At 34.9% G+C, this 21,119-nt stretch overlaps 1 protein-coding gene, 1 long non-coding RNA gene and 1 pseudogene across 2 annotated transcripts; 2 read left to right on the forward strand and 1 right to left on the reverse strand.

Annotated features, from left to right (window-relative positions):
* The first annotated feature begins 275 nt into the window (after positions 1–275).
* On the forward strand, positions 276–4,749 carry LOC128239197 (uncharacterized). Its single transcript, XR_008261837.1, has 3 exons — positions 276–330; positions 4,034–4,139; positions 4,663–4,749. It is a non-coding gene; the product is annotated as an uncharacterized LOC128239197 (long non-coding RNA).
* Positions 4,750–4,892: 143 nt separating this feature from the next.
* LOC128237989 (receptor-type tyrosine-protein phosphatase O-like) lies at positions 4,893–13,903 on the forward strand. Its single transcript, XM_052953564.1, has 10 exons — positions 4,893–4,921; positions 5,091–5,178; positions 6,655–6,745; positions 7,406–7,482; positions 7,595–7,729; positions 8,445–8,567; positions 9,249–9,412; positions 9,800–9,935; positions 12,100–12,175; positions 13,802–13,903. The coding sequence occupies exons 1-10, from the start codon at positions 4,893–4,895 to the stop codon at positions 13,849–13,851; spliced, it is 969 nt and encodes a 322-aa protein (XP_052809524.1). The 3' UTR covers positions 13,852–13,903.
* Positions 13,904–15,016: 1,113 nt separating this feature from the next.
* On the reverse strand, positions 15,017–19,507 carry LOC128237990 (uncharacterized; annotated as a pseudogene).
* Positions 19,508–21,119: the final 1,612 nt, after the last annotated feature.

Consider the following 21,119-nt stretch of genomic DNA (forward strand, 5'->3'; position numbering starts at 1 on the left):
CCTTTGCGGATACCGTTTTGAGCCGGATTTTGTACCAAGAGCGCAAAAAACCATCCATTTCATAGCAAATGAGTTGCTGAACTATCCATTCTTAAGTACGCCAAGAAGAAGGTGACATCAAAATTAAGGGGGGGGGGGGGGTCGTTGGTTGTTTATTATAATTCATCAATGATAAGCCCTAGGCAGGTATATTTTTAGAAGTATACTTGTCGCCGGTCGCGATATGCGTCATTATTCACAAGTGCGATTGTGCTTCTTTCAGAGTAAAATCCTTTGTTTGTACGGACTACGGCTGTAGTGAATCCTTATACTCGAAGCCGCTGGAAACAGGTAATTTGAATATTACGGAGACTTTCGTCTCGATATGCCTTCTGAGTATAAAACGATGAATTCTATGATATTTCACACCATATTAAGGCCATCATGGCGTGCAATATGGCCCCTAAACAAACAAAACTGACTAATTCATTATATTTTGTTGCAAATACCAGATTCTAGGATTGATATAATTTATAGCTCGACTATTCGAAGAATAAGGAGAGCTATCCTACTCACCCGGGCGTCGGCGTCGGCTTCGGCATAACCACTTATGTTAAAATTTGCGTACCACCTCAAATATCTTCAAAGTCCATTGACCTATGGCTTTGAAACATTTCACACTTGTTCACCATCATGCCCCAAACCTATACACAGGAGGAGGTAACTCTATCAAGAATTTTGACAAAAGCATGCTCCTTTTTCGACTTAGAATTTACGTTAAAGTTTGCGTACAACCTCGTATATTTTCCATTCAATTTATGTAAATATATCCGCACATCATGTATTGTATTGTAATCTAATCTTACAGTGATCCATGCATGTTTCGCCAAAACTTTTCAATCCATACACCGAAAAGCAGCGGAATAGTCAAGCGCGCTGTCTCTGTGACAGCTCTTGTTGCAATACATGTGTTAAATAATAATACATAGTCACAGATATACTAAGATAGCGTCCAAAATGGCCGCAATAACAATCTGAAATAAACACAGTAAGTAAAACGTGCACAACTGTTTACATATGTATAAAAAACTATGGCATTTTCTTTATTTAAATTAACAGTATATTATATGGTATGAATTGATATATTTGTTTATACTGATTAAGCGTAATTAGAGCTTATGTTTTTCAACAGTTTTACTTGACAGTTGCAAAACAAGACATCCGCGCAGTGTTGTCAGTGTAATGTATATAGCCTACCTGAAACGGGATGGTTTAATATAGCTTTATTACATTCATACTCATACGCACACGATCTTGTCAAATCAGAAACTGAACTATCAACATACATGCAACTGTTTGCAAGAGGCGGGCTTATCATACACAGAGGCGGGTTTATCAATACTGGGCTCTAATTGGCCACTACATCCCTCCTTTACACGGATTTGATTTTACTTATATGAAAAAAAGATCATCGAGTTTGCATGGACTGTGACTCAAAGTAACACTTTATCATTCTAAGAACATTATCAGGGGCTAGTTTTCCATTCATGAACCAGGCATCGACTCCATATATCGTAAATCGAAGAGGCAATATCAAGCGTTATGCACACAAAGAAATAGGGAATCATGGACTTTATTTTTACTTGCAGACCCCAGTCATGTTCTCTTATATGTTAAAGTATAATGATTCACACCGTCTTAATAAGTTATTATAATGCAGTTTATCCATAATTTGCATGTTCCAATTTCAGATGACATCACTGCAACAATCTTATTGTTGTCTTTATTTCAACTTAGAATAATTCACCCAGAAGATTTTCTGAAATCATACGTATGGCTCGTATATTTTGTGGGAATATCTTTCCCGATAATACCCAAAAACCCAAAACCAAATACCCATTCTTCAAAACCCAACCGAATGCAGATTTCAACATTTCTACTCTCTTCCATAAGAGTTTCCACGCTTCATACACAACTCATAAGCGTATGCATCCCCCCAAACGTAGAAAAAGCATCGGTGTACTGATCTGGGTTTGACCATAGAACTACTTTGTACAGTTGTAAATCTTCCGTAAATATTGTGTACTCTTGACCGCACCTGGTGGCAATAAGCGGGGCTTGTTTTAAAGCTGCTTTTATTGTGCCTAGATCAGATGGTGATTCTTGCAAGCATAATGCTTTGTTTTGACTCCTTGTATGCTTTACTCGTCTTATTTATCTTGCCATTCCTTCTACTACCTTCAAGGGCATTATTTTCTTTAATGATACTTCAACTGGCATGTCAGCCTTCTTTGGTCCGTTATAATGTTCGACATTGATTTCATAATCAATTGGGTTTGCCATTTTACTCTTGTCAACAAGATAACGTTGGCATTCTCCATTATTCCAAATTTCGGAAGTTGGCTCTGTCACATGTTTTGCAAGAGATAGTCGTTGATAATTTTCCATTTTGTTAAGACATGTCTGCATCAAAATAATCGACAACCATTTAAACTAGGGATGCAAACGAATGACAAAATTGATATTCGCTTTAATCGGTAAATCTTTCGAACGAATATTCTAATATTCGATTACCAAAATACATCTATTAAAAGTATAGTAATAGCCGGGATATTTTAGCTCTACTTTGTCGTAACCACTACGCGCGGCGGACACTGGATCTCACCTTTGAAAATCCTTATTTCAGAAAGACAAAAAGTAATACTTTATGAACAATGAAAAAAAAACACTTTAAATTTAGGTTCCTCTGCATTCATGTATTGTAATCAACGTAAACTCAGATGGATTTCTGGTAAATTGGCGTTATGCGCCGATGGCGGGTCTTTCCGTAGGATGAGCAACCTCGTTCTGAGATTGACCTTTACTTAAATAACTAGGGAAAAACCAACTTGGAAACTAGTTTATTTCCTCATTGGTAGAGGCAATTTACCGAAAATAATTGGATTTGTTTGTGTCACTTGTCTTACAGCCAGTAAATGTAAAATAACGGGAACTTTTAATACCTGACGATATGTCTAAACTGAATGAATTAACAATCGCTATGCAAATGAATGCTTTATTCATATATGAATTAAGGAAAATCTTAATCATTTAACAGTAGAATGAATGACGGCAAAGCTTCGTTTCTGCATGAGAGTGCACAAAAACTGGTTTAAATCCCAAGTAAATTTACTTTTAAGTGTAGTTTTGTGCTGTTGTTCTATGTTTTTTGTTAGTGATTGTTTTTTTGTTCTATGGCGTTGGCGTTTACCATGTGCCATTAAACGGGGTTCATGTTTAAACCTTGGCTACTGGGCTTGTGTCTGTAGTTTTTTATATAAATTTAGAAACACATAGTATTGCTCAAAACTATAGATATGTTTTCGACGTTTAAAAACAAATGTATCTGATCATATATGATTATAGTATGAAGGGAACACAACATACAATGCATAGCTATCTTGTTTTGTAACGGTATAAACATATGCATGTACTTCTCAACTTAAATAGACCTTAGGATCACATCAAGTATGCGTAACCAGTGATGTGTTGTAAGAACAAAGACATATTATAACTATGTTTGGATCTATGGTGTCAATACTTTCCTTACTTTCAAAGTTTTATGACTGTGAAGAACGTTCTATGCATGTTTCCTCTATTTTAAACATATAAACATACGTCTTTTATATCAATTTCATTTCGTCAAAAGCAAGGCATAATAATGTAGTTATTTTTAAGTGAAACGGCTTATTTAATATTTCATTCAGCATATATTTAAAGTAATTCAACTATTTAAAATAGTGACCTATTATTTCATTCAAAGAACAGTTTCTGAAGTAAAAAATATAATGTGCTAGTATTAGATATTCAATTATGTTTTCTTTAGTTTTATTAAATTCAGGCATTTTTACAACAGTAAATCCATACTAGTGCACATTTTTCATTATTTTAATTGATAAAATTGAAGAATAACACCATTAAAACTCAATGCGATGCCATTTTGGCATTAATCTGTATGAATGTTGGTATACTTATTTTGTCTTCACAAATATCACAACGACTGTGCAATCTCTAGGTGTATCGACTAATATGACGGGGGCACTTGTGGGCGGAGCGGTGTCAGCGGTTATTGAGCTGGTGATTGTATTGGTGATATTCTTTATGAGAAAGAGAAACGCAGCGTAAGTTATTCCTAAATGTGTAATGCATGTATACTGAACATTTTAAAAGCAGCAACATTTACCTCCCATATAAATTATTTAGACAAGTTGCAACACTACAACACCAATCTTAACCATTCAGTTTGAAGAAACGGCACACTGTTAATGAATGTCTGGCTTTTGATTTACATTTAACTGCCGTTCCAAGGCGATACCTAACAATCCTTGATAAACATACCTAGTTTTTTATATATAGTATATATATATATATATATATATATATATATATATATATATATATATATATATATATATGCACAGTGCAGTTTTGTGCTGTGTTTTCATATTCTTGTTTGTGATTTTTTGTGTTTGTGTTCTATGTTTTGGCGTTTACCAAGTGCCATTAAATCGGGTTTATGTTTAAAAGTTTTACTATTGTGCTTGTGTCTGTAGTTTTTAGTAACTTTTGCATACGACAAACTCTATGAATATTTTGTGTGTGTTTAATGATATGATATCCATCAGAAGATATGTCACTTTACAGCTGTTTCAAAAAGGAAACAGAAAGCATAACACATACTTCCAGTGATCGATTCGTTGAAATGAGGACAATGCACACGAATGAACAAACAGAAGCTGTTTACTTGTAATGTATCTTTGCGATTATTTTGCTTCTTAATGTAGACATTCGTTTTAGAATTTGTATTGTACTAGTTTACCCGATAAAATTCTTGATCAGATATTCATTTTGATCAAACTCGTTCAACATTTAAAATGAATGAATTTAAGTCACACAATAGAATGTTTTGGACTAGAGTCGGTAACTTTGATTTATACAGATGTTTCACTAATGCACTGTTTATTTATTGAACTACAACAGTATTTTATGTCGAGCAAAGTATCGACTTAAGACCGAAATGGCTGTGTTGATACTTATAATTGAGAAGACTGTCAATGAGTCTCTCGTTTCAGACAAGGTCCGGTAAAACTGACTGAGTTTCGAGCCTTTGTTGAAGAAATGCACAAGTACAGTGATCTTCTCTTTGCTGATGCTTACAAGGTTGCTTTTACACCATCCTCTATTTGAATAACAAACATTTATCATGTTGCACACTGCAAATTCGAATATAATATTCATACGAGACTCTAAATTACAAACATTAGACTTTCTATGAGTTTGCCTTGAATCAACCATTTAATAGAAGTACTGTTCCAAATAGTCTTATTAATCGATATTAATTATCCATTGCCGAGCCGATAGTTTAAGGAAAGGGATATCGTTTAGCGTTGCTGGTCTGAAATTCCATCGGCCCTGATAGTTTTCTGTCCGAAACAATACTTAGTAGGACTTGTTCGGGTAATGTTCAAAATTGATCAGATCGTTACCAATTATGCAATCTCGAATTCTTGTAAAAGTGGGTCACATTGGGTCAAAATGTATGTCAAATCTTAAAACATCGTTGGACGACACTACAGGCATTGGTTTTGGTTCAATTTAAGGCTTGCGATAAAATAAATTAGGTCACTTGGTCAAACTTAATAGCTTGTGTCTGCGCCTATGTAATCGAAATCGTATCATGGAAGGGATCGGTTAGATTATATTTTAACTTTTCCAACACACTAAGGGCATTATTTTTAGTCCACTCGTCTTCAGCCTTAATCAGATTGTTTCCCTAGATATACTCTTAGACAATTAAAACTGAGTCATGAGTTATCATTAAAAACTATGTGGTTTTGTCTGAGACAATTTCATGGTTATAATTTGAAAGATATTTTTTTTTAAACTGGGACTGAAGGTTACCCTTCATAAAATCTCACTGAGTTTTAAACAGGATCACATTGGTTTATAACTAGGTCACAAGATCAAATTAATATTAGGCGCATGTATTTTGTCTTGAACCATATCATGGCAATGATTTGTCGGATAATGTTCAAACTTGGACAGTAGTTTATCCTATATGAAGTATCATTGTATGTAAAGGTGGGGCACATGGGGTAGAATAGTAGAAAAAGCATGCCTGTATACCAAAGGAAATATATCTGATTCAATATTTATGAAACGTGATCAAATTAATTTACTTCATGAAATCATTGACTAATTTGAAACTTGGTCAGATGAGGTCAAAAACTAGGACAGAAGGTCAAATCTTTGAAAACTCATGTTCAGAAAACAATATTGCCATTGATTTGTAAGGCTTTGTTCAAACAATGGTCAGAATGTTCCCTTTGATGTTATCTTTGAAGAACCAAATAATCGCATTGTTTGATCAGGCTTTGTTCATGTGTATGTTGGAATTTTTCACCAACACTTAAGTTTGATATTATCGTCTTTGCCTGATCAGGCGGAGGATATCAATTCAACGAATTTGCTTGTTTAAATTATCGTTAGAACATAAATATCTACTACAAGCGTCTGGTTTGCGTATAGTTACTTTTTCCAAACATATAAAGCACAAGGTGCCAATTTTTAGGATTACCAGGACACTTATTGTTATGCATATTGTTTTTACAACACCTTTGTTTCATATGTAACTAGAATATTAAGGAACCGAGCCCTAAACACCCTTGTACAGTTGCTAAATCTCGGAACTGCCGAGCGAAAAATCGATACACAAACAGTATTCCATGTAAGTATGTCACTCTCTGAAGTTTTAGTTTTAGGTTTTCCTTAACTATTGATTTAGATATGTAAGTCATGATTGATATGATTGTATAATACTATTTTTAAATCACGCGGCTATAACTTATGTATTATTTTAGATTTGCTTTAATTGATTAATGTCGGGGCAAATGTGGGTTTGGGAGACTGCAAATAAGCCCGAACCCCAAAAGAGGTCCTACTTTTTCTACGTTTTCACTGGTCATACCATACAGTTACCGTTACACTAACTTATGACGATATTTTGATATGTTTTTAATGTTAACTGTGTAGTAGCGACATGTCTCTTGTTATGTATTTGTTAGTTCTTAAAACTTGAGTCTGTAAAGAGGGCCTCGGATTTATTAAGACTACTGTGCTTGTCCTAAGCCCAAGTTTCTTAAATTTTATATCGTTACATATAACTTATCATCCTAATGAAACCATTTTTGGTTTTGTATAATTTGTGTAATAGTATTATATTGAAGAGTTCTGAGGCATTTAAAGAAAATTATCTGTATGATAATATCGATAAATTTTTTTTTTTTTTAAGTATGTAATTTGTCTACATTAAAAAAACTACTGGCCTTAAAATGCTTAAGACTTCATTAGAAATAGGGGCCTGAGTGTTCTATTGTTTTACTTTTAGACGACCACTCGCGAGTAAAACTTCGAGCGTCAGACAATGTTGGGGGATCTGACTATATAAATGCCAATTACATTCCGGTACGTGACGCCTGATTTCATATGGATTAATTACATTATATATTGGTATGTTTATGAAGTGAGGTTAAACTTATACTCGAAAGAATTTTCATATGACTGTAATTAATCATAGGGCTACACATCCCCACGCGAGTATATTGCCACCCAGGGTCCGATGCAGGCGACCTTCGACGATTTCTGGCAAATGGTGTGGGAGCAAAATGTGGACACGATTGTTATGCTGACGAAGCTTGTGGAAAACGGAAGAGTAACAAATTTACACAAAGTTGCCGTATGATGTGTCAATGTGCTCCTTTAAATCGAAAATAACATATACCGACAGAGGCTAAAAATAATCACAACACATTAATTTGAATAAAGGACAGAAAACTGCTATTCAGTGGTTAATTTTACATATATTCAGTACAATCACAGGAATTATTTTGTATACATGTTTCATTCAACAATGCTTAAACATATTTCGGTAAACAAAAATATTTTCTGCCCATTGGCTAATGTAATAAATTAAATTTCACAATAAGATAACGTTACACCACTTCAAACACATGGAAGAAATAAAAGGTAGCTACCTCAGTTTTCTTTAAAAACATACTATATTTATTTATTTAAATCAATTCTTTCTTTCTCGTTGATCATTAAGTAATAATCATTAAGTCATACAATCTTTAAAAAATGAACAAAACAACAGAAAATATTAGTATTGTTTAAATTTTGGCGCCTTATTTGGCAATTCTCTTTCCACTCACACAAGCACTCATTATGTTATCACATTTACAATACAAAAGAAGAGTATCACTAACTCATTATTTTTTCTGTTTATAAAATCATCTGCCCTTTGCTGCTTTAAAAGCATAATCAAAACTACCATTCTAAGCACTTTTTTGTTATATGTATGAGCGTGGTGCCTTGACGATTTAATGTTTGCATTAGTAAAATAGATCTAAATATTCGTGTTATTGCAGATCAAGTGTGGCAAGTACTGGCCGGATGTGAAGAAGCCGGTGTATTACGGGGACATGCTTGTCTCAGTGGCATCAGAGTCCAACCTCTCCGACTACATGCTCAGAATCTTCGAAATAAAATTAGTGAGTTCTTGGATTCACCATTTGAAGAACTATGTTTCAGCTGTGATACGTTTGTTTTCGAACTTGATTTTTATAGGAGCCTCACAATAATTATGATAAACGACTTCTGTGAACTTTAAAAAAATAATAATTTATTTGGATGGACGTTTGCATGTTGCTAAATTTGTCTTGACTTGACCTGAATAAAAATATTTTCAATTTATTAGATATTCAGATGATGTCATTAAACAAGTAAATTTGATATAAACGTACTATATAAAGTACTACAAGCTACTAAAACAAAAACTGTACAATTGACCGATAAGTAAAAGAAGGAAGTTAATGCGCTTCTATGACCTTTAATGGCCTGACTTCGGGTCCGTAGCGGCACTCTTGGGGAATTTTGTTATTACACGGAATTAATTTAAACTGGAAATTAAAGAAAATGTTTAATCGCGTATAGCTCTCCCATTTTTCCTAACCAACACCATCTTAATTGGTTTTATTGGCATGCTGTATAACCTGGTTTAGTTGAAAAATGCATCGATACAAGTTTTTGCCAGAAAGCACGAATGACTTCGGTTGAGCAGCCTACAATTGTATCATTCGTTATTGAAATATGAACATTTAAATTATAATTGCAGTGCATATACGGTTGCTTTGTTTCCCCGCTTGTCAACAACGCGTTTGCTCTTCTTTCAGAACGGGGAACGGCGTTCTGTCTGTCAGTTTGCTTATCTGAAGTGGCCAGATATGGGCTGCCCTGAGTTTCCGGAAATGCTCCTGGAGTTTGTGGAGGCGGTGAAAGATCACAATAAGCGTCAACGTGGCACAAGGCACAGGGGGCCAATGGTTGTGCACTGCAGGTGGGCTGGGATTGTATATTAAAAGTGTCAATTTCCTGTTTATGCTTCTGAGGTGCATTTATCTGCACGATCTTTCTCAAAGATCATTACGTTCTTCAACCCTCACTACCGACATTATGCATGACTTCCCCAAAACATGATTCAGTGTATAGCTTATTTTGTTTTGTTGTTTTTTTTTGTTCTAAATATTGCAGTTTTTTTTAAATAATGATCTTCCTTATGGCGATCATGTTATTGGTACATTATCATTATTTAACCATTGTCACCTTCGAAAACAGTTTTTCATTGGTCAAACACAAGTGTAAAGTTGAAATATATATTCTAAAATTCAACATTCACATTTTTATTAAGAGTCATATAATTCCGATCTATAACTCTTAAATGTAGCGCTGGTGTAGGTCGGACGGGGACGTTTATCGTTGTGGACCACCTACTGCAGCACATACGTCACCATGACGACATAGACGTATACAAATTCGTGCTTGATATGAAGAACCATCGTTGCAACATGGTCCAAACTGAGGTGGGTTTACGTGATTAGTCTGTCTATTCACTTAGACCAATGCAACATGGTTTGATGTGGGCTAATGCATAGGCTTGTTTTGGGCCATACCTCCCTTGGTGAAGCAACTGGGGTAACGTGGTCCAAACTGAGTCGTGTAAGTTATGTGCTTGTTCTGTATATACTCTCCGTGGTGGAACTTTTGAGTTAACATGGTCCAAACTGAGGTGAGTGAACGAATGTGCTTGTTTTGTCTAAACCTTTCGTGGTGGAACATCTGAGGCAACTTGGTCATAATTGAGGTGAGTGAACGAGTGTGCTTGTTTTGTCTAAACCTTTCGTGGTGGAACATCTGAGGCATCTTGGTCATAATTGAGGTGAGTGAATGAGTGTGCTTGTTTTGTCTAAACCTTTCGTGGTGGAACATCTGAGGCATCTTGGTCATAATTGAGGTGAGTGAACGAGTGTGCTTGTTTTGTCTAAACCTTTCGTGGTGGAACATCTGAGGCAACTTGGTCATAATTGAGGTGAGTGAACGAGTGTGCTTGTTTTGTCTAAACCTTTCGTGGTGGAACATCTGAGGCAACTTGGTCATAATTGAGGTGAGTGAACGAATGTGCTTGTTTTGTCTAAACCTTTCGTGGTGGAACATCTGAGGCATCTTGGTCATAATTGAGGTGAGTGAACGAGTGTGCTTGTTTTGTCTAAACCTTTCGTGGTGGAACATCTGAGGCATCTTGGTCATAATTGAGGTGAGTGAACGAATGTGCTTGTTTTGTCTAAACCTTTCGTGGTGGAACATCTGAGGCAACTTGGTCATAATTGAGGTGAGTGAACGAGTGTGCTTGTTTTGTCTAAACCTTTCGTGGTGGAACATCTGAGGCAACTTGGTCATAATTGAGGTGAGTGAACGAGTGTGCTTGTTTTGTCTAAACTATTAGTGGTGGAACATCTGAGACAACTTGGTCATAATTGAGGTGAGTGAACGAGTGTGCTTGTTTTGTCTAAACCTTTCGTGGTGGAACATCTGAGGCATCTTGGTCATAATTGAGGTGAGTGAACGAGTGTGCTTGTTTTGTCTAAACCTTTCGTGGTAGAACATCTGAGGCATCTTGGTCATAATTGAGGTGAGTGAACGAGTGTGCTTGTTTTGTCTAAACCTTTCGTGGTGGAACATCTGAGGCATCTTGGTCATAATTGAGGTGAGTGAACGAGTGTGCTTGTTTTGTCTAAACCTTTCGTGGTGGAACATCTGAGGCATCTTGGTCATAATTGAGGTGAGTGAACGAATGTGCTTGTTTTGTCTAAACCTTTCGTGGTGGAACATCTGAGGCAACTTGGTCATAATTGAGGTGAGTGAACGAGTGTGCTTGTTTTGTCTAAACTATTAGTGGTGGAACATCTGAGACAACTTGGTCAAGGCTGAGGTAAGTGAACGAATGTGATTGTTTTGTCCAAACTATTAGTGGTGGAACATCTGAGGCAACTTGGTCAAGGCTGAGGTAAGTGAACAAATGTGATTGTTTTGTCCAAACTATTAGTGGTGGAACATCTGTGGCAACTTGATCCAAACTGAGGTGAGTGAACGAATGTGATTGTTTTGTCTAAACTTTTTGTGGTGGAACATCTGAGGCAACTTGGTCAAGGCTGAGGTAAGTGAACAAATGTGATTGTTTTGTCTAAACTTTTAGTGGTGGAACATCTGTGGCAACTTGGTCAAGGCTGAGGTAAGTGAACAAATGTGATTGTTTTGTCTAAACTTTTAGTGGTGGAACATCTGAGGCAACTTGGTCAAGGCTGAGGTAAGTGAACAAATGTGATTGTTTTGTCTAAACTTTTAGTGGTGGAACATCTGTGGCAACGTTGGCAAGGCTGAGGTAAGTGAACGAATGTGATTGTTTTGTCTAAACTATTAGTGGTGGAACATCTGTGGCAACTTGGTCAAAGCTGAGGTAAGTGAAGGTTTGTGTATGTTTAGTCACCACTTCCTGTGCGTATTCAAGCTCAAGTTACATATGAGGAACCTAAGGTGCAGTTTACATGGTACAGACTGATAATTATTAAGCTATGGATGTGCAATTAATTTGAATGCCCATTATTAAAAAGTGTGTCCAGTTTATTGTACGTGACTGTTAGGGTTATTTTAAATGAGACCATATCTTACAATGCCAAATTTTATATCCAGGACCAGTTCATCTTTATCCACGAGTGTCTGAAGGCTTGTATAACCTCGGATAGAAATTATGAAGATGCGGATGAACGTAAGTTAACCACTTTAAGTTACACACATTGCACGCATGTACGAGATACTGCTTATATCGTGTTGAGTGGTGTCTTGTTGATTAAGGTTTCGGGACAGTTGGGCTGGATTTAAAATATCTATGTAGAACAAAGCAAATATGTCGCGATCTTGCGCTGTCCATATGTTTGGTATGGCTCACAAATTGTTTGAACTAATCGAATATGTCGAGGCGCATTCACGATGCCTTTCATGTGTATTTTGACAATTCGTTTGAAATGCCCCGATAATGACGTATGTTACGACATTCGACGATCGGAATCTATCTCTTCGGTATGACACAGCGATGCTGCGAACCCACGAATGTCTGTTTACATTGCTGATACATTAATGTCTCAAGCATCGCAGCAGAAAGCGAAGTAAAAATTTGCTGATCCCTAGCTTATCGTAGATAATTTTCTTCGATTTTACTAAAACAGTGAAAAAATGATTCAGTGAATCGTGATCAATCGTCTTTGGTCGCCTGTTAGCAGCTTATAATGCCATGAAGTTTAACAAAAGCAAGCATAAATTATCTTAAATTAACTTTTTATCTTTCTATTCAGTCAATCATCAGCTGTCACACGAATGTTTTATGTTATTTTAATACACTCGTTTCCAAAAAAATGTCTTAAACAATTTGCCATTGATAATATTTATACTTGGAATAAACTTACCTACGACATGCTTATCGTGGGTCTGTCTGCGCATGATTACATTGATTTCTACTTTTGTACAAATGCACCCAATTAAACGTAGTCTGTGAAATAGGGAAAATGTCCTCCTGTTTAGGCTAGCACTTCTACCGTTTTAGCGGTACCAACTTGGGTCACTCTGGCTAAAAGGTTCAGTAAAACCACTGCGCATGCACTTGAAAAATCTACTCGATTATAATCATTTTATTTTTTTACCGTTTAGGAAAGACAAAGTATGAAATAGGCCAGTTGAAACCCTGGTGTATTTTTTGTGGTTATATTGATATAACGGGGATATGTTCGTTAATTTGATACTCCACCGACAGGTTCGGAACTGGAGTTGTGCCAGTTTTATTAACCCCACTCAGAAATCCTCGGCCATTTTCATCGTAAACAACCTCGAATGTATATCGACGGTATACATACTCAGAACTCGGTATGTTTAGGACCGCTGCAAGTAGATCGCGTGAAATTTAAGTTAGCGGTTAAACTTAATGACTTAAGTTTTGGGAATCTTAATTATGTTCGCAATTATACTTCACTGGCAATCAATTTAAACCTAGATCAATCAAGCTAAAACACTTCATTCAATTAATGATTTAAATATAAATTTTACGAACTACTTCTGCTGATTTACCGGCATACATCCGAGGTTGTTTTCGATAAAAATGGCCGAGGAGTTCCGAATGTTATTTACCAGAGTAACGAGAGAGAAAGGTGTTCGTCAAGGTTTTCTTGACAGTTGATGATATGCGAAACATTTACACGTAAACTTTTTGTTTTATATAAGTACTCAGCAGAGATGAGACACTTTCGTGCGTGCTGCCTTTAAAGTAATAAAACATATTTGATTGATATGGCTTACACATTAATTGTTTGTTTTTTTAAATGGTTTGTATTGTTTGTTTATTCAGATATGTACGAACAACTCACGAATATCGGGAGGCGATATCTACGATATTAGATGTCATGATTAGAAAACTGGGCAACACCAATGATAGCATCTTGGAATTTTAACTTGTATAAATCATACACTTTTCATTCTACGGCGACATGTCTGTTTACAGTTTCATATATATCGACATTTAAAACTCATCTTGTATAACCAGAAAGTTATGGATGCAAAATTCTCCTAAATTTGTCAGGCATTATTAAACAGTCTTATACTTCCTTCGTTCAATGACATTTATCTGATATAAACACTTTTTCTGATATGATTGTCATGTTCATTTTTTTTCTAACTATTTACTTACTTTTTGTGTTCATTCTTTTTGTATGTAAATTGTGTGATTTTCTGTAAGGATCTGAGTTAAATTCAATGACGCTGTCTACACCTTGCTTATGTAAGGATAGAGACAAATCAACAAGCGTACAAGACGCTTTTTGATACGAGAGGCCAATTTAGTTTCACCAAATGTAATCAACAAGAAGTGTGAACGCGTCTATGTATGGTTTGTCGTATACGCAAGCAATGTCAAGCGGAAATATAGTGATTCAGAAAATTCAGCATTCATATATCATCTTTGTCTTTGCTAATTGTTACCTTTTGTAAATTAAGAAAGACTGTGCATGTTCATATTATCGATTAAAGATCCATCTGTTTCATTTTTGGTACATTATGTCGTGTACTATTATATGAGCTCTGTGTATCTATTTTACATACCTTCATATTTACGTCAATATAATACTGTTTTAATGATAATCAAACACCACCTGTATGAAATTTAAAACAACGGTATTATATTTATGACAAACAAATATAACACACCAAATTTCTGTGCATAAGGTCAAATTTAAAACGAGAATTGAGGTCAATTGTGCATACGCCATGTGATCCGGCTTTTTTGTACAAAAAGAGTTTCTGTAATGATCGCAGGACTTCCCTTTTGTTTAAAATAATTGATTCAATTAACAAATTTTCAAACTTTAAAATAGTTTTCAAAGATGACAGAAGTTTGTTGAAGCAGTGTTTGATAGTTAACATTGAATGTGATACACACTACTCAATCTCTTATCTTTTATAATGGCAGTGTCAAACTCTGACAATGGTCCATTTTCAGTGTCAGCTATTACATTAGTACATTCATCATTTTCATGAAGAAAATAAACTCAATAAAGTATATCTTCATTTAAGAGATGGTGAAAATGTCAACACGTAAAAAATCAATCATAGAAGACATATTAATTGCCCAAGAATTGTCTTTTAATATTCTAACAATTTGCATGTCTTTCGTTGTCCAAACAACGAAATCACAACACTGAATGCCAGTAATATGAAGCTGTCCCTGAATTTGGTGCCAGTAGTCATGTGAGCGTTTCAAGCACATCCTGCCATCTGGAGATAGGTCTGGAAAAAAACAAAGTCGTCTTTTGATCATGTCTTATGAACAAAAAATGCTTGTTTCATTTTCATTTAAAATGATCACTTAAAGCTGCACTCTCACAGACTGACAGTTTTGACCTCTATTTTGGTCTCAGAATCAGCTGATTTTGGAATCAATGCCTTCAATTCAGTCATAAGAGGTAACTCACTATAGAACAGATCTCAATTGGATCGAAAACTGCCGAAAATTTCATTTCTCTTCGAGCAATTTTAATGCTTTTAGCCAAAGTACATTAATTTTGAAAACGTAAATATGAAAGATGCGATCAGCTCTTTTGGCAGCAGTCTTACATCACTCGTTTCCTGGCATTTATGCAAAAATTGGCTCATTCCAAGACAAAACTAAAATAATTCAAAAAAATCAATCTGTGACAGAGCAGCTTTAAGTTAAATAAATAATAGTAGTTGATAGTTAACTGAAACATAATGGTATAAGCAAGCAGCATCAACATCTTCCATCAAGCGATAAGATAAATCAAGTTAACAGTTTGTGATATGTGTTTACAGTTTATGTCCACCTTTTTCTGTGTCAACAATCCAGAGATAAAATTATTATTTTGCACTTATATTGAAAATCATCTTATAGAATAAAATGAGTGAAAATACCTAGGTAGAAGTCTTTGTTTGAATGGCATGCCTCCGTAATAGTCATGTCCTTGGCAGAAAAAGGGCACTTCACCTCGATGATGTCTGGTGACATTACTGGCTGTTCCTTATCTTGGAGGTGAACGCGGCCACAATAATCTCCTTGAACAAACCCGTCAGGTGAAGCCCCAAGGATGCCTGATTCATGAAGCCAAATGCCTGTACAATATTAGATACACGTAAACAGTCATCAGCTACAATATGGTTTAACGACACTGGTCAATTAATGAATGTACCCATACTGGGGCTCAAATCACAAACCTCTTGATAACAAGGTTGATGCATTACACAGAGAGTTAAATCTCTACTTGTTTATTTATCAGCAAATTACAAATATTTCACTTCAATACTTTACAATCAAACATTCTCGGCAATAATACATAGTCTAGTGATTCTTGAATATAGCAAGCACCATTAACAGTATTATAATCATTTTCATCTCAATACAAATGTAATATACATGAAGGTCAAAGAAAAGTGGTGGGAACTTAAAATGTACATTGACATGAGCTTTGTAACACGGATTAAGTTGAATCCAATTTTGAAATTAAATATTCATATCACATTATCATTTGTGCATTGTGTAATATATTAACATGCAGTAACTGGTTGGTGTCATTAGGTACCAAATCACATTAAAATGTACAAAACTTTATGGTACCTTTCAGCATTAAGCATTTTCAATAATAAGTATCATTGGATATTTTTCATGAATCAGAAAAAAAGACATTTAAAATATTTACCAGTTTGTACCAATGTCACCCCTCCAGTTCTGCAATATGCATCTAACCCATTTTTCTCATGAGTTATTCCCCACTTGATAGGCGCCCTCTTCTGAAGATTGTAGGCGCTCAGTAGCCGTTTCTTCAGGGATGCACATAATCTGTAAATACATTATCATACTAAAGTGACATCACACATGTTATTAACAGTTGTATATAACTGAATAAAAGGTATATTGCTATCATAATGCTTGGATAAAAGGGAAAAATAATAATAAAGATAGTTTTACAAGAGACCTATTGCTTAGTTTATCATCCATAGCTTTACCGATTGCGTTTGGAAGCAGCAATTATTTGTCCAAAGTTGGAGGCAGTGAATCGGAGCTTTCTGGCGGCTGCCCAAAGGGAGTTTTCCCTCTGCCCGGTTGTCATGAAGGCTATCTGGGTTATCTTCTCCTGGGACAGAACAAGTGATCGCCTAAAATATGTGCGTGGATCTTGTGATGAAAGGTACCCAGGGCTTACTAACACATCTTCAATCAGTGGTAATGGAAGTTGTGGCGGCTTGGGTTCCTCCAACAGAATCCAGTGTAAAGCTACAAGTAGATAGTAAACAATAAATTTCATTAATTGCAAAAGTTAACTATTACATAAATAACATGCATACAATGCACAATCGTGTGAATAGGTATACATCATTATTTTACAAGATCCTTGTTTATCAATATTAATTTAATTATTATACTAAACATTATTATTTTGTCATTTGCAATTTCAGAATTTGTCATTTGCAATTTCAGAAAATTTTATCAAAGTTCAGACCAAATATTTTGAATGCAGAACATTTTTTATCAGAAGAAACAAATGAAAGTATAAAAATATGGTAAATAATAAAAATGACAACGTCAATGAACAGACATATTATTCAATCCCAACTGTAAAACAGTAACAAAAATCAACATTTAACTCCAACAATTTCGCAACCTGTGAAACGCCCTATCTGCCCTAGGCAGTTATATAGAAATGATCTGTCGTCTGCTGTGACAGTCCTCTTAAGAGCCCTGGATAAAAATATTGTTCAACAGACATCGATCCAGACTTAAAGCTTTTACCAGACCAAAGATTTTTTTTGTCAACTTGGTTCTTTGCTGTTGTAAATTAGGCAAGTTTTTTACCAGTCGTGCTCAAATCATACCAAACATGACTGATGGGTCAGGCAGTATCTGCAAATCGTGGTATTTAATCTTAATTGTTCTAGTTTATAAATAAAATTTATGTTAGCATTTCATATTAATAATGTAATTATAATATTTTTACCTGTACTCTTGTTGCCTTGGGGGATATAAGTCAGTCATTGTAACTGTAGTCTTTGGAGGTGCTGACTTCGGATGTTTGAGCCAACTGCATTTTATATCTGTTTTGCTAGCTCTCTTGTACCTGCAAACAAATGTACAAATGATGACCACATTTGAACAACATTTAAGAAGCAGTTATTTTACTATTGGAGACATATTATTGTACATCAAAATGATAAATCACTGCTATGATTTCCGTTCAACAGTAAAAATGTATTTTTAGTCTCAATTAGTAATGTTCATATAGCCTTAGAGTAAAATAATCTGTATTTGTCCCAGCTATAGCAAATAATAATATCATTGAAAGTTAAGAGCTTTTTATGTGTACATATGGATATTTCGGATAAAAATTTAATTATATTCAAAATATATATCACAACTGGACAAAAGTGATTAAAATATTTACCCAAACAACAAGACTGCTGCTACATGATGGCATTTATACTCAGCCATAGGGCATTGGCAACGTGTAGACTGCACTGCACCATTGTTTTCTTGCTCTAGGAATATCTGGGGGAAAAACACAGAAGAGCCTACTATAAATGTAATACATACTATATATTTAGCATTACTAAATGAAAACAGTGAAAACCAAAAAATAAAGTCTAAGTGAGCTTTGCAACCATAACATCAAGTACAATATAAATCATTAGGATACATGTACAACATTATACATGTTTTGTCCACAGGGGGCAGAAGCAACTTTTTTTTAAGTTTTCCTAGCATATATATATATATATATATATATATATATATATATATATATATATATATATATATATATATATATATATATATATATGTATATTAATTTTTATACATAGAGAGAGAGAGAGAGAGTGAGAGAGAGCGAGATTATATACATTCACTCTTGATATATATATATTGGATAGGAAAGCTTACAAATAGTTTGTTCTGCCCCCAGTGGTTTTGTCTGTCCTCTGTCAAATATGTTTTCATCTATATTTAAATATGTCGATGAACAATAAAAAAGTAAATATTTGATAAATACACAATATTTTATAGATGCATAAGGGTAATCATATATATACATGAATGGACAGGTGTACTTCACCCACAAACTCAACGTTTTCAACCCTAAGACGGACAGAAGAGAAGATATGTAATACATCACTATAGTCATCAATAAATACTTGTTATTATTTAAAACGTAGTTCTCCACACATTTTTGTTTGAAAGTAACAGTTCCGGGATATTAACCAAGGCAGCAGGCACTATGAACCGGATTGAATCGATTTTTTGTTGACTGTACAGTAATGCGTAATACACAAAATGATGTTTTTTTACCTGGACAGAATACGACGTATCTCTCATGGATGCCTGAACATTTGCCTGTATCACTCTCAGTTCATCGATGGAAAATCGTTATACTCTCCCGCTTTCTACCGCTGCTTCACTTTTTCTTGTAAGCTTCACATGACCGTCGACGTATCTCGACCAGTACAAAATTGATAGCGCCATATTGTAGTTTGTTTGTACCCGGAAGTGCAAACTCTCGTTAATTCTCAGAGGTCACATGACGTGACTTACATGCCCTATTGTCATAGTTTGCAGCGGTATAAATGATATTTCCTCTTATTTGCCTGATCACTTACGTTTTGGTTAACCTTGGCTTTCAGAGCTAATCTTGACCAATGAAGATCATTTTTTGTCTGTCAACATTAGCTTATGGTTGATACACAGTACATCAAATTGTTTAAGAGCACGTCAAGCACTATCGCTGGCTGATAATTTGGCATAGAAATAGTACTTGAAGAAATCATCAACTTTTAAATGCCAGCCTTTCAGCTTTTGTACTGTTCGTGAACGGAAGTTCCAAGAATTTTTTCATGAATAATCACACAAATGGTTTGCACTAAAAATAATGTATTAATAGTTTATGAACTAAATAAATCAGGAACACTCATGAATTTTCACAGCATTGAAAGTGCAATGAGACGACTAAAGGCGTAAAGGGATGCTTGGCTATTTTGAAGGTAAAGGTTTATGTTTTCAATAAAGAATATATTAATGAAGCGCGGGTGTGCTTCTTGAAAAAAGAAGTGTACCCCTTGCCTTTGTTAACCACAAAGCACCTTGTATAATCTTACATAATTTTTCATCATAGGTAAAAATAGTATTATCTTTATGTCTCTAACAAGGAATGTTATCAGCAGCATCAGTTTTTGTTGTTTTAAATAGCCAATTACTGTACCATTATTAGATTCTTTTTTTTATTTCAAGGAAATGATATTTGTGTGATTTACAGTCTTTTTTATATAATAGATTCTGTTAATAAAGTATAAATAAAAGTGTATTGCAGTAGGCATGTGTGAATGTTTTAGATATGATTATAGACAGGCGTTCAAAAAAGAAATACTTGCGTGAAGATGAGCCGGCCATTACACACTGGATAAAACCTAATTTGAAATATATATTGAAGAATGCTTCTGATGTTTTTTTGTACAATACACCTTACACCTAAGTCTCATGTAGTGTATATACTTATTTCATTATCTATAGTAGGTACCGCAAGTAATAGTACTTTATCGATCATAGATCTGTCACCATTGTAAACCGACCCAGTTTAAGTGCTTATAATTCGTCTTTTTGAATGGTCAATATAGTTTTTATCCACAACATTACTAACATAAATGTTTATATTTCGTAATTACATCAAGTTCAAACAAAATACAAATCGTAATAAAGCCAATCTGACCGGTTAAGAATTGCAGACGCCCGAGTTAAACATCCGCCATTTTGACAAAAGTGGAAGATCACATGCGCTAAATATGGTCTATTTTTTTGTCGCATTCTAAGAATATAACTTGATGACGAAGGGTGTTTTCCAAAGTTAAGAGGGGCCTCAATTGGGGAAACTATTGTTTTTGTTGTTTTTAAAACGATTCCTTCTTAAAAACAAGCAATTAAAAAAAAGGAAATTTTCAAATAGTTTTTACTTCTGATCGGCACATTCGGCATGGCATGGCATAGTACATAACTGATCTAACAGCATTATTCTTTACGACTAAATCACAAACTCTGCCCCCGGTTTTGCCGCAGGCTGCCGATTTACACTTAAAATCACCCACCGATAGCCTCAGCAGGTGCGCACAGCCTATGCCAT

The sequence above is a fragment of the Mya arenaria genome, chromosome 6 (assembly GCF_026914265.1).
Source record: "Mya arenaria isolate MELC-2E11 chromosome 6, ASM2691426v1".
Classification (NCBI taxonomy): domain Eukaryota; kingdom Metazoa; phylum Mollusca; class Bivalvia; order Myida; family Myidae; genus Mya; species Mya arenaria.

What these genes read in the sequence shown, in the direction of transcription:
- LOC128237989 (XM_052953564.1), top strand. Translation starts at nt 4,893, where the DNA reads ATGAATGAATTTAAGTCACACAATAGAAT. An exon ending in ATACACAAACAGTATTCCAT is followed by an intron (nt 6,746 to 7,405) that starts GTAAGTATGTCA and finishes TTTTACTTTTAG; the next exon opens with ACGACCACTCGCGAGTAAAA. An exon ending in GCAACATGGTCCAAACTGAG is followed by an intron (nt 9,936 to 12,099) that starts GTGGGTTTACGT and finishes TTTTATATCCAG; the next exon opens with GACCAGTTCATCTTTATCCA.